Consider the following 13,266-nt stretch of genomic DNA (forward strand, 5'->3'; position numbering starts at 1 on the left):
CCACCCAACCTTCTTCCAGGTTTAACTAGCTTGATTGCAAAGCAAGCAGACTGCCAGAAACTATTTGTCAGACTATCATATCTGTATTAGGGTTTATTTCAAGTTATCTGGTGTATGATTATTGAGATAATGAGGAGATGCTCATGTTAATTATGTAATAGAGACTCGTATTATTACTTCTAAATGAGATTCCAATTGGGCCAGTTTCTCAAGTGGCAGATGGATAGGAGTTGAGAGTGTAGGAAGTCCAATATACAATATCGTTTTTTTTTTGAAAACTGCAGATTGATAAAGAGATGGAGGAACAAAAAGGTAGATGGACGAGAAGCATAATGTGGTTTTCAATAGCAGGAGTTGAGGCTTTGAGAGGTATTTGTTTATGATCTTTAGTGATATACTGTCTTTTGCCTTTTTTTGAAAAAATATATTCTGTTGATTTAAGGCTAGACAAGTCCAACAATGTCCTAGTAAATGCCTTATAAATATAATAAAATATTGTGTCTTAGTGATTTAAGACAAATTTGTTGTACATCAACTCCGCCTTATATTTGTGCCTTATTACTAAAATAATAATGAATTTGAATTATAATGAGGAGGGAAAGTAAATGATGAGAGGAGAGAGATGTGTAAAATGGGAGGAAAATTATTTTTTAATTGAAATAAATGTGATAGGGCATGCTTAGTGGTGCCTTAAAAACGAGGCACATGATGAATGTCCAGTGTTTTAACTTTTAAGGCACAATTAGGACATTGTTGGAGCACTCTTTTGTCTAAAATGCCTTAAATTTTAAGTTATGACAAGTTTTTAGGGCACTCTTGGACTTCCTCTTAGATAGTTGCAGTCTTGTCTCTATTTTGAAGCTCAAATTTTAAGTTAGAATAAGTTTTTAGGGCACTCTTGGACTTGCTCTTAGATAGTTGCAGTCTTGTCTCTATTTCGAAGTATTTGGCCCTTAAAATAGTACCAAATGTTTATATATTAGCCCTTGCACCATTTTAATGGAAAATCAAATTATGCAGAAGTTTTGTTTTGTAGGCTGGGTAACATTTAAAGAAATGATTTTCCTTTTCCCCCAATTTTACATGTTTAGTATTTAATACATTTTCTAATTCAATTTACTGGTGAAATTTATATTGGAACTACCATTCTGTATAGGGCTTGATTTTGTAGTTTAATCATGCAAAGAAATGTTCCAAACTTAAAAAGATATACATCCTGTTTCAGGAACTACTTGACAACCAAGAATTACTTTACAATACATGAAACTTAAATGGTCGGAATTTATACGACCTACAGAAGTTAATTTTAAAGCGTTTATGTGCATCTGATCATACTTTTAGGTTCACTATATGGATAAAGTCGCTAAATTAAATCCAAGGGCGATGATAGAAGCTTTAAGCATATAGTGCGAGATATATGGGGGTTTAGAGATGACAGAATGTTGATAACTTCAGATATAATAAAGCGCAACATCTAAAGACAGGACGGGCAGCTGGGGAGGCCCTCGCAACAGGGCAGAGGCCCTCGCAACAGGGGCGAACCATGGGGTGGGCTGAAACTCCGGCTGAACAAATTCACTAGGATTTTTTTTTCGAGTACCGTCTTTTGTTAAAATTAGTCCAAAAATATATTTAGCCTAGGATGACATCTGAAAATTAACAACAATTTTTTCAGCTTTAACTGTTTTGAAATCCTAGTTCTGTCACTGCCTCATAAGATATCTTTAACTCGTTTTGCAATTTTTTTAGCCAACTGTTTTGAAATCCTGGTTCTGTCACTGCCTCACAAGGTACCTTTACTTATTGTGCAATTTTTAAGCTCCAATTGTTTTGAAATCCTGATTCTGTCACCGCCTCACAAGGTACCTTTAACTCGCTTTGCAATTTTTTTAGTTCTAACTATTTTGAAATCCTGGTTCTGTCATTGCCCCACAGGCTGCCTTTAACTCGTTTTGCGTGCTTCATAGGCCAGTGTCTGTATCTTTGGGTATGCATGGTTCTTAGCTTTGATTCTTTGAAGGCATATTTGGATATGCACAAACACAGACATACAGAATCTCTTAAACATCTCTCAATAAAGCTACCTGCAAATCTCGTTTCATGTTCCCTATTCTTATCTACATCCTTTAAGCTCAGCCGCAATGTTGCCTGTGTTATATTACAAAAACACCTGCAACATATCTCTCCTGCTTTTGTGGCTGCATGTCTAGTGGTCTGTACATAACAACATTGAATCTGGTACATATTTAGTTAGATTATCTTGTTGAGTACTCAGAAAAAGCACAATTTCAAAGGCTGGTTCAGTCTTGGTGTTATAAGGTCTTATCTCTGAACCGTACATATCAAGTCTGACTACTATTTGTCTATTACCAACAATGTATGTAGATAAGATAGTTAAGCTTGTAAGCATGTGATTTTTCCCACTTGCTTATCTGAATCTCCTTTATAAGAGGGCAAGACATTGCTTTTGTCATAGTCAACAGTTTCTGCAAATTTCAAGATGATGGCAGGTTGATAACCTTTATGGATTATAGATATTAGTGCTTGATCCGAGAAAATAAATGGCCGAGAAAATAAATGCGAATTTATGTATAAGGGTTCGGTTCTACGACCACAGTTGGATACCTAGTTGATTTTACGAACTGAACGTAACCGGGACCCCGGGAGAGAAAAATTAGAAAATAATCTAAAAAAGTGACCATGATATTTGGACGTATAGCGGAAAGTGGCCTTTAACAGGGTGCCCTTACTGTTATTCCTTCCGTCCCTAAAAACTTTTCTATTTGTGTTGACATATGCACACTTTTGATTGTTAATATTTTTAATTTTGTATTAGTATTAAATATATAAAATCTTCATTGTATTAAAGTACTCATAAATACGAATCCAATAAAATCACTTATAACTATTATAGATACGAAAAGTCAAAACAGGAATATCATTTTAGGACTGAGTATGAAACGAGAGAGATTTAAAGTAAAAAATTAATTTAAACATAAAAAGCAACCATGATTTTTAGACGTATAGCGGAACGTGGTCTAAACAGAGGATAGAAGACATGGGAGGTGAGCTAAACAAGGGGCGTGAACAATTTTTTTGTGATAGCGTAGGGGTGTAATCGAGTCAAACAATGACAAGCTCGGCTCGAATTTGATTAAAAAGTTCGGTTTGAACTCGAGCTTGACTTCGACCGAGTCTTTAATTTCAAGCTCGAACCTCGCCTCGTAAAATAGTTGATAGACTCGAGTTTGGCTCGACTTTCGTCAAAAATATAAATAAAATACTAAATATTTATATAAAAATATATTTATAATAAAAAAATAGAGGCTCAATAAGCCTCGCGAACCTTACGAGCCGAGTAATTTGAAGCTTGAGCTCTGCTCGGTAAATAATTCGAAAAGCTCGAGGTCAGCTCAATTGTTCCCGAGCCGAATTTGAATATATTACGAGATGAGCTCGAGTAGCTCACGAACGGTTTGAAGAGTGTAACAGAAGATAAAAGCCTCCGGTATAAAAAAAATAGAGTATAGTCGCTGTCGCAATCATTCATCAATCCTGTTAGCGGTTTATAACGGTTCATGATCATTTGGCCTCAATTAAAAGAAATACAATTGAGGACCACTCGACATATATATATGTGTGTGTTCTGTCCATGTTTGGATAATACTAATGTATCATCTGCTGTCATACATGATACATCATTGGACAAGAATTGGTTAAGAACATCAAGAAGCTCTGAAGAGGTTAAGAACATGATTACATTTTAACTCATTACATCATTTTAGGAAATATACTTCAAGCTTATTGAAGAATTTCCATGATATCTACTATGTTACAACCCTGAATCAAAAAAGTGACTGCATACAAGGGAATGCAAGTGCTTGGCCTTTGCTAAAGCACCTGGATATCGAGTTTTTCTGGTTGTGTAGAAAAGTTTGAGTGGTTTGTGCTACCAGTACTAGCGTCCTCGGCTTCTGCCTGATATGTCGAGTGAACCCCGTATAATACATAAAACAAAGTTACCAGACAAGCCCATAAACCAAATCTCTGGTACGATAGTTTTGGTAGAGTAGTCATCAGGAAAACATTAAGAAAAATTGATGTAGCTGCAGGCCATGGCATCAGGGGAACTGACCATTCAGTCGAATGACAGTCACAGGGGACCATGTACTGGAAGAATGCTGTAAGGATGATCATAGAACCACCACACAAGGGAAGTCCCCACCATTGTTGCTCGAGTTTCCATGATAAGGAGAATCCGAGTGAGGTACATGAGAGGATGAAGAGGTAGAGGAGAGTGCTCTGTGGAGGGTTGTTACTGGCAATCACATAGCGACGATAGATTAGTGCATTTGCTACCAAGTAGAATACCAGGAGAGTGCCTATGGATATCATTTCGATCACAATGTTAAGTTCTGTGAAGAGTGCAATAGATGCCTGGCAGATCCCTGTATAACATGAAAGATGCAAGGCCTGATGAGGGTCTCTGTACTTTTCCGGAGATCTAACTATTTTATTAATTGCAAAATTAATCCTAAATACTTGTATCGTTGATTATACTTAAAAAGGTATAGATGAAGTTTTAAACAGATCCTCACCTAAGAAAATGGTTGCATTCAAGGGGGTACCAGTTGAAGGGTGCACCTTGGCTAACCATAGAGGCACGAGTCGTGCCCTTCCAATAACACAAAGATACCTAGCTTGGCCAAGCATCGCAACCAAAAGAGAAGCAACAATCCCTAGGCTTGCACCAGCTCCGACGACATTTCCAGCCCATTTCCAACCCATTTTTTGGAATGCAAGTGAAAATGATGCACTATCTGATATCTATGAATCATTTGAACAATGCCTATTTATAAGGACACATTTTACTTGTTTGTTCAAATTTTAGGTAAATAAAAACAGCATAAAATTCCCTTTTTCTACTTTTCAAGATTTTAGAGCTTAGACTGATCATCCTCACTGACCTGATCATAAGGAACCATAACACATAATGCCAAAGCCATTAAGCAGTAAAGAGCAGAAACAATGACAACTGAGCCTACAATGCCAATTGGGAGACTTTTTCTAGGGTTCTTGATCTCTTCTGCCATCGTTGAAACCGAGTCATAACCTATATAGCTGAAGTAAACTATAGCAGCTCCGTCAAGAACACCTTTAGCGCCATATGGGGCAAGGCCTGCTGGCTTAACTAGGTTCTCAGTCTTCCCATTGTAGAAAGCAGCAACTATAATGAACACGAAAAACAGTACATGAAAGACCGTCATTATGAGGTTCAGCATCGAGCTTTCCTTGGTACTGCAATTTTTATCAGAGAGACACAAATCACTTTCAGAAGCCATTGTAACATAGAAAATATTTGTCTAGACAAGTTAAAAGTTGCGAAAAGTAATAGTTATGGTTATTAGTGGAGTGGTCATTGTGTCTTTATAACATATACAACAAAAATATCATGAATCCAACTAGTCCTTGTTAATTCAGAGGTTTAAATGTTTATTAATATATGACTAGCAAAATTAGATAATTTAATAGCAGACTCGAACCTATTGCATAAACAAATAGTGATAAGAACTATCAGAGCAACTGCTGGTAAGTCCAGCATGTTGTAGCCCTTCACCAATCCATCCACCTCAAATCTCCATGAGTTTGGATCATTTTCTCCGAATGCACAACATAAGTACTCGGTGAAACTTCGTGCAACAGCAGCGTTTGAGAGTACGTATTCCATCAATATATTTGCTCCAGCAAAATACCCTACAAATTCTCCTGCATAATTTTAAAACAAACTATTACAAACTTGTAATTGATCATCTTTTCGTTTGCATGAGTTTAAGCAATAATTTTCTTACCGAAAGTTACCCTTAGATAACTAAAAGCACCACCAGCAACAGGAATCCTAACAGAGAATTCTGTATAACACAAAGATGACAGTAGAGCTGATATACCAGCAATGATATAAGATATGAAAACAGAAGGGCCTGAGTGGCTTCTAGCCACACGGCCCGTCGTCACGAAAACTCCAGCCCCAAGCATACCACCAACACCTAGAGCTACTAAATCATACCACAGGAGTTTTCTCTTCATGTTTGCACCAGACCTCAGCCTCATTTGGTTAAGTTCTTGTTCTGGTGTCCATGTAGCTAACATTCTGTTTCTTAGCCTATGTGGTGTTTTTGATAAAGAGTTTATGTAACTGGAAAAAGAAACATTAGTTGATGTTGCTGTCTGATGAACAACTTCCATTGTTTGTAGAAACTTCAATGTTGTTTTTGGCTTCATCAAAGGTCTTTAGCTCTTTATATAAATGCAGGGGGGACTGTTTAGAAAAAATAACAAATATTTGGAGAGGTTCCTTATTAGTTGATGCATGCCCATGAGTTTACTGTCAAGTTGACTCAACTTTAATCGTAAATTAAAAAATTATTTTTCCGTTATTTTGACAAACTGAAAGGTATGTATCAAAATAGATTAGATATACTTTTTAATGATATAATTTTTTTATTATCAAAATTTGATCAGTTTAATCGTAAAAAGTTAAACGAGACGGATAAATCGGAACGAATGGAATATGAAATTACAATGTTGTCCATTTGGGAGACTCCAAACTGCCCAATATGTTTGTATGTATAAATTATGTGTATGTTTTATGACTTTTGAGAGTCCCAAGACTCTAAAGAGTTTGTTATAGAGAAGCATGCAAGAAAAGGTGGGGAAAAGGCATAGCCCATTTTGAAGGGAGCTATAGCCTATAGCTCGCGAGAGGAATCACAAAGAGATATAGATGAGACTTTGACCTAATCTCTTTGGATTTCTTGATAATATTTTGAAAATTGAAACTTTGTAACAGTTGAGCATCTTGCTCAAACTTTGCTAAAGCCTAAAGCTACCCAACATTTATTTCTCATATTTCAAAACCAACTAGCTTTGCCTGCAGGGGTTTAAAAAGGGGATAACTATCTTCTTGGTCACAGGTTCAAATTTCACGGGAGGAGAATCTATAATTATGCCTTTTGAGTCAGAGCATGTCGCTTAAATGCGGTTTTCCTTGGTTCACGTGGTTTGCAGGCTATTGCGTGAGTTCGCAGGGTTTATTCAGTGCGCACCCGAAGGGTAGCGGCTGCGGGTTAGCTACGATAAAAATAAAATAAAAAGTGATCAAAGTTTAAATACTTATTATAAATTATTAATAATATTTTTAAAATTTTGAATATTGTGCAAAAATAGATTGTTCTGTTTTGTTATACTACATTAATTTTCATAAAAATCCTGACAAAAAAATAATTTTCATAAAACCATAATTAACTTAATATATGCAAAATTTGAATCACAAAATTATCATATTTTTATTTGACAAAAATAAATCAAACAAATCAATTTGACTAACATTTCCTATACATGCACATGCATGCTTTTTTTTCTATATCCTGAAAGTTGTTTACAGATTTTTCTCTAAGGGAGCTCTTTAAATGACTGTCTGTGTTAATTTGAAAATTGTATAAACCATAAATGTTGATTCTTGATTCTAAACAATAAACTTAAGATCAGTTTATATTTGTGCAAGTAAATTGTGTTTATTCTGTATTATAGTTACATGCAACCTTTCCTCTGGTGGGATGACTTCATAGGAACATTATGATCTAAGCCACAAACCTTCTTTCATATTATATTACTATATCTTAGAATCCATTATACACAAAGCCTTGTGCCCTGTACTTGTTGATGACGGAGATTTTGTGCACTGTGTACGACCTTTATTTTTCGATACAACACAAAGTACTGTTACATCAACGAATTTTTGTACATTGAGTACGACCTTTAAATTTTAGCTTGCATCAAGTAACTAGTAATGTTACTACATGAAGAACTATTCACTTCTGCAAATTCATGGGGAAAAAAGTTTACCGGAACTGTTAAGATCAGGGGTCTTAAACCTATGAGCTATTTGGTATTAACAATGTGTGATCTTATAGGTGTATCAGCATAAAATCAACTTGCAACCAATTAGTGATCGATTTTGTCTAATTTCAGAATAATATGATTCATTAAAATCTAATCAAGTATCTGTTCTCAACTTTACGCAGGCTTGATCTAGCAGAATGTACCCTTTTTCGTCTTGTAAATCAAGCTCTAGCTAGGTATAGCTGCTATGATGGCATATACCATTGTTATCATTCTTTGCAGTGTGTAAAAAAATCGCGACTTTATGAAATCTTAGCATCATTGCCTCGTTGGCCTTCCTGCAGCGACGAATACTTAAAAATATAAGTTCAACTTTTAGGAAATGGAGAGGAATTAGTTGCAGAAGTTGAACAACAATTAGATATGCAAAGAAAAAGAAAAGGGCAAGTGGTAGAGATTATCTTATCCTTGTGCCGCCCAATTTTTCTTCTTTGCTTTTAAAACCTGTGTAAAGCAAAAGGAAGACATTCTTTGATATGAATGTAATCTGCATGCACTGCTCTTTTCTATTTTAAAATTCTTGCTTGGTAAAATGTTGAAATATTCTATGTACCTATTGATTTTCTTGCTGTAATGCGCGTTGTTGATATGAGTATCACTGCGTGAACTAGCTCTACTCATGGTGTGCCACAGATGATACAGATTTCTGTAATACAGAACAGGTCTGCACAATGCAAAGAAAAACTCTAAAACAGATAAATATTATCATGTCAACAATCATTGTTCAAAGTATATGTATAGTTTTTATAAGTCATTTTCTTCATGGTGTATTGCAAAGGCATCAGAGAAATGGGAAGAATATAAGGCTGAGATTTGTGGTCCCTTATTCTTCGCGTTCTGGTTTGAATTTTTATTGTCTTTCCATTTAATAGTTTCTGTCATCATAGATATGATGTTTGTATGATGGCTTTCAGGGAAAAGCACATGATCAGAAGAATCTGCAGTAACCTGATAACTCGACGCTTGTAATGATTTGTGTTTGAGCCTTGCGGATATAACAGCAATGGATCAAGAAACTTAAGAACAAGATAAATTATACCACAATACACAAGGACAAATTTTTCCTGATTTCAAGAATTTACCATCTACTGTACTAAAAGGTAAAGATCTTACCAACTGACTTGCAAACATACAACATAGTATATTGAATGTCTGTCTTTACATTTGAAAAAATCTCAGACATGGCGCTGCACAATTGTACTCGTGTCATTGTTAAGGTGTCAGAGGAAGACTTAACTGAAAAATATATCTCTACTAATTTTTCAGAATTGGAAAGTAAATTAATAAAACCTTTAAAAATCCGTACTCTGATAGCATATTAAGTTACCACGTCGCTTAAAAACTTAAAGTGTTTCGAGGACTAAATTTGATCCTACATCTTTAAAAGCAATACAAAATGATGCTTAAGGTAAATCATTGGTAGAGTATCTTCACTTTTACTGACCATAAGCAAAGAAGATAAGAAGAAGGTACCAGAAGAGCAGAAGTTTGTGCCACACCACAAATTGTGACAATTCTCAAGCATAAATTTGACTTATTCACACCTGATATTTTGCTGATAACTCCACATCTTTTTAGCATTAGGGTCTTAAAGTAAAGCATTAGAGTCACAAATTACATAATTAATAAACTATCATCTACACCACTAGTGCCATTGAGAAAAAAGAAGCAAATATAGTAAAAGATTCTTATATGTATTCCTACATAAAACAATATTATAGCAAGCATATTCATCAGTTTTATATAAGAAAGAATAAGGGAAGTGGAATATTTTTGTGATCTTTTGATTGTCATTGGTAGTTAATTAAGTTGCACTGAGGAGGATATTAGGAAACAGTGGTAGCTAGACTTTAACTAGCTTTTTTTTGCTCAAGTGGGCACCAAAAATGCCTCTCATTGACCTTAATTCTCACCTCTCTTCTCCTCCCAAAAGACTATTTCTTTTTATACTATATAAAGTATAAAACAGTTAAGATTTCTGATTAAAATTTTCTGTTCTGTCCATTGGGAGATCAAGGACTTGTATAATTAGCAAGTACATAAAGGGGATATAATAGTACATTATAAGTACTATACAGAAGGGCCACTCCAATCTCCAGAGTTATACTTGTGCATATTAGGTCAATCTGATCATATAGTACTAATGCTGTACTACATAAGTCATTTTCCTATTAAGTATTATGTCAGCAGTCCTCAGGTTAATTTCTCGCTCGTCTTTTCTGTTATTCTGGTAAGTGCATAGTTTTAAATACGAGGGAAGGAGAGTGAGGACTCGAACTTATACTTGCCACGAGGAAATTAGGGAGGAAGATCAGACTTTACCACTAGTTTAAAATTTTAAAAATGTACCTGAGTAATTTCTGCACTGCTTCGTATAAATGATTCTGCTAGTAGTTTATGCTGCTGCATTAGGAATCTAGCAACTAATCAAGAAAAACATATTATTAGTTACTATCATATGCTACTCTACTACACAAGTCAAACCGATATTTTCTTGAATGTCTATCAACTTTTGGTTTACAAATTGCAATCAAATGATTTAAAGAGGAAATTTAGATCTCCAACGGGGCGCTGCAAAAAGCCCCAGAGCATAGCAGAATGATAGTAGACAGTGGCATGGGTGCAATGTCAATCAACATTTCGAGATCAGCACTTAGATCATTGTACATTATCACTGGTCATAATAAGAAAATTACTCTTTAATGATCAATATCATTAGGTCAGGCCCTTTCTAGATCTTTAACAGCACCTTGTGGACTCATATGCATCCAAGTGAAACCTATAATGGTATCCAGCCTTAAGTGTGGTTTAAAAGTTTAATAAGGAAACCACATGAGTCATGCCAATCATGTTGCAATACAATATTAGAAGAAAATGAACGCATTAGGACCATAGTTTTATTGATCATTCAAAGTTTTGAACAACTAAAAGCCATCATTATGGGCTGAGAAATGGTTTAAAGTTGAAAAATGTGGATCAGAAAATCCATTTGCTGCATATCTCTACTATGTTACTCAGACTTGGCTAGAAGTGTCCGTAATGGACACGTGTCCAAGTATCGGACTTGGCAACATTCTGAAAAAATATACATGTTTTTGGCCTAAAATAAGTGTCCATGTCCGAGTGTCCATATCCAAGTGTCGAGTGTCCGACACCCAAGTGTCGAGTGTCCAACACGGTTACTTGAAAGTAAAATGAGGAGTCCAGAGTAACATAGTCTCCATCTTTGAAAAATTAGTGAAAGATACATTTGCTGGATGTATAGGGTCTGCCAGTTTCTTTACTCATGTAAAAGTTACTAGCCTACTTTGTTAATTAGCACAATGAGGAAGTGTGCTTAGATTTTGAATCAAAATGACTTTTTCTTTATCCCTACATTAACACATATCGAGATGCAGAAAGAAAAACACATACAATGGATAGTATGAGAATATTGGGGATGGCAGAGTGTTGAACTTGAGTCCTCTGCCTCTGATATCATGTTGAGTAACCAAGCTCATCTAACCAAATCAAAAGCGGTGATAGCTATGTTCTGGTCCATCTCCTGTTACAGTACATCATAGGCACTTAAGTTATCGCTGTCTCCAATATCAATATTCTATGTAATTTGAAGAAAAGGTAAGCAACTTGAACTTGAGTCCTCTGCCTCTGATACCATGTTGAGTAACCGAGCTCATCTAACCAAATCAAAAGCGGTGATAGCTATGTTCTGGCTCATCTCCTGTTACAGTACATCATAGGCACTTAAGTTATCGCTGTCTGCAATATCAATATTCTATGTAATTTCAATTGAAGTCGACTGGCCAGATTATTAAAAGAAGAATGAAATACTTGGTTCAACTGATATCTGAGGTAGGTACGACAAGAACATTACAAAGTGCAATCCAAGAAGCTACGACAGATCAAGACAAAAAGAGAACTGACTACTCAGAAATGCGGTTCATGTTCTTGTGAATTGCCACTTTGAAAATAATCACTCAGGAGAATCCAATCACCAGTCCAAATGGTCTGCCAACATTGCAAAGAAACTTATCATTTCTGAGAAGAAACAACAAACAAAATGATAGAATAGCAATAAAAGTGACCCACAGACAAGTAAATCCAATACTTTCTTCTTTTTTAGCTGAAATGCCAATGAAAAGTGATGTATCTGCATGAAAAATAATCACAAACATGTGGAATTTGTTTGCTTGATGAAGCCAAAAATTTGTTCTTTACAATTTAACCGACCAATATCTTAAAAAGTGTCGTGCAGCAAATAAGAATGTCGATGAACGATATAATGCATGCATATCAAACAAAAATCACCAAACCATTTGCAATACTGTCAATTCAGTACACAGTTGTAGGTAATCTGAAAAAACCAGCTCCCAGTTTTTTTGGTAATTTACATACTATCTAATGCACTAGATTATAACTTTAAAGAACCCGAGAATTGATCTAGGACTAGGAGCGTGTCGTTACTACACATATCCTTAGTTGTTAGGAAATAAGAATTCAAATTATATGATAGAAGCTCTTCTGCAATAGATTATAGTTTGCACTTGCAGGCTCTTCTGCAATATATTATAGTTTGCAGGCTCTTCTGCAATAAAATATAATTTGCAGGATTAACGCACACTTAAACCTTAACAATGTGTATCGAAAGACTCTAAGAATCATTAACAAATACCTATATTTTGAAGGCTTAACGACCTTATGAATCTCAAGATTTGCAACAATATACCTATCTGCCCCCTGTGTTTCAAAGTCGTTCCTTCGGTTTTTTCCCGGTCCAAAATTTAAAAAGGTATGTTTTCAGTACTTCAGAGGCACAAAGGAACGGATTTGAGACACATGGGCAGTATATTGGTGCAAATCTTGAGGTTCAAAAGGTCACTACGCCTGTTTACATAAGAAAAAGAACAAGTGCTCAATCAACATCAACTAGAGAGTATTTTTCGCCGTCCATCCACCACAACTAAAGTTAAAAAACTTATGTATACTACTATTGATATAACCACTATAATTATTTGGCTCCTTTAACAACTAATCTTTAGTTTATTTGAACTTTTGTTGTACTTCCTTGTAGATGAATATCAGCAAGAGAAAAGTTTTCCACTCTGATCGCGATTTGAGGCAACTTTTATTTCCAAATTTAGACCAAGTACTAGATCTCCATATGAATCTGACTCTGACTATTGCTCGACGATTAATTGTTTAAGCGAAAAATATATGTGCCAATCAGAAATTTCTGCAGACAAAACTTACATTATGTTTATACATGTTAATGGGAGAAGTCCTTGTCCATGAGCTGGAAACTTTAAA

The 13,266-nt window shown here is 35.3% G+C and overlaps 1 protein-coding gene across 1 annotated transcript; it reads right to left on the reverse strand.

Annotated features, from left to right (window-relative positions):
* Positions 1 to 3,752: 3,752 nt before the first annotated feature.
* On the reverse strand, positions 3,753 to 6,268 carry LOC141686753 (cationic amino acid transporter 6, chloroplastic-like). Its single transcript, XM_074491803.1, has 5 exons — positions 5,850 to 6,268; positions 5,544 to 5,766; positions 4,968 to 5,298; positions 4,599 to 4,827; positions 3,753 to 4,448 (listed from the first exon to the last, which is right to left on the reverse strand). The coding sequence occupies exons 1-5, from the start codon at positions 6,241 to 6,243 to the stop codon at positions 3,892 to 3,894; spliced, it is 1,734 nt and encodes a 577-aa protein (XP_074347904.1). The 5' UTR covers positions 6,244 to 6,268; the 3' UTR covers positions 3,753 to 3,891.
* Between the last annotated feature and the right edge of the window lie 6,998 nt (positions 6,269 to 13,266).

Source organism: Apium graveolens, chromosome 9 (assembly GCF_009905375.1).
Source record: "Apium graveolens cultivar Ventura chromosome 9, ASM990537v1, whole genome shotgun sequence".
Taxonomy (NCBI): Eukaryota; Viridiplantae; Streptophyta; class Magnoliopsida; order Apiales; family Apiaceae; genus Apium; species Apium graveolens.

What these genes read in the sequence shown, in the direction of transcription:
- LOC141686753 (XM_074491803.1), bottom strand. Translation starts at nt 6,243, where the DNA reads ATGGAAGTTGTTCATCAGACAGCAACATCAACTAATGTTTCTTTTTCC. An exon ending in TTATGGTTCCTTATGATCAG is followed by an intron (nt 4,828 to 4,967) that starts GTCAGTGAGGAT and finishes AATGATTCATAG; the next exon opens with ATATCAGATAGTGCATCATT. An exon ending in GAATGCAACCATTTTCTTAG is followed by an intron (nt 4,449 to 4,598) that starts GTGAGGATCTGT and finishes CATGTTATACAG; the next exon opens with GGATCTGCCAGGCATCTATT.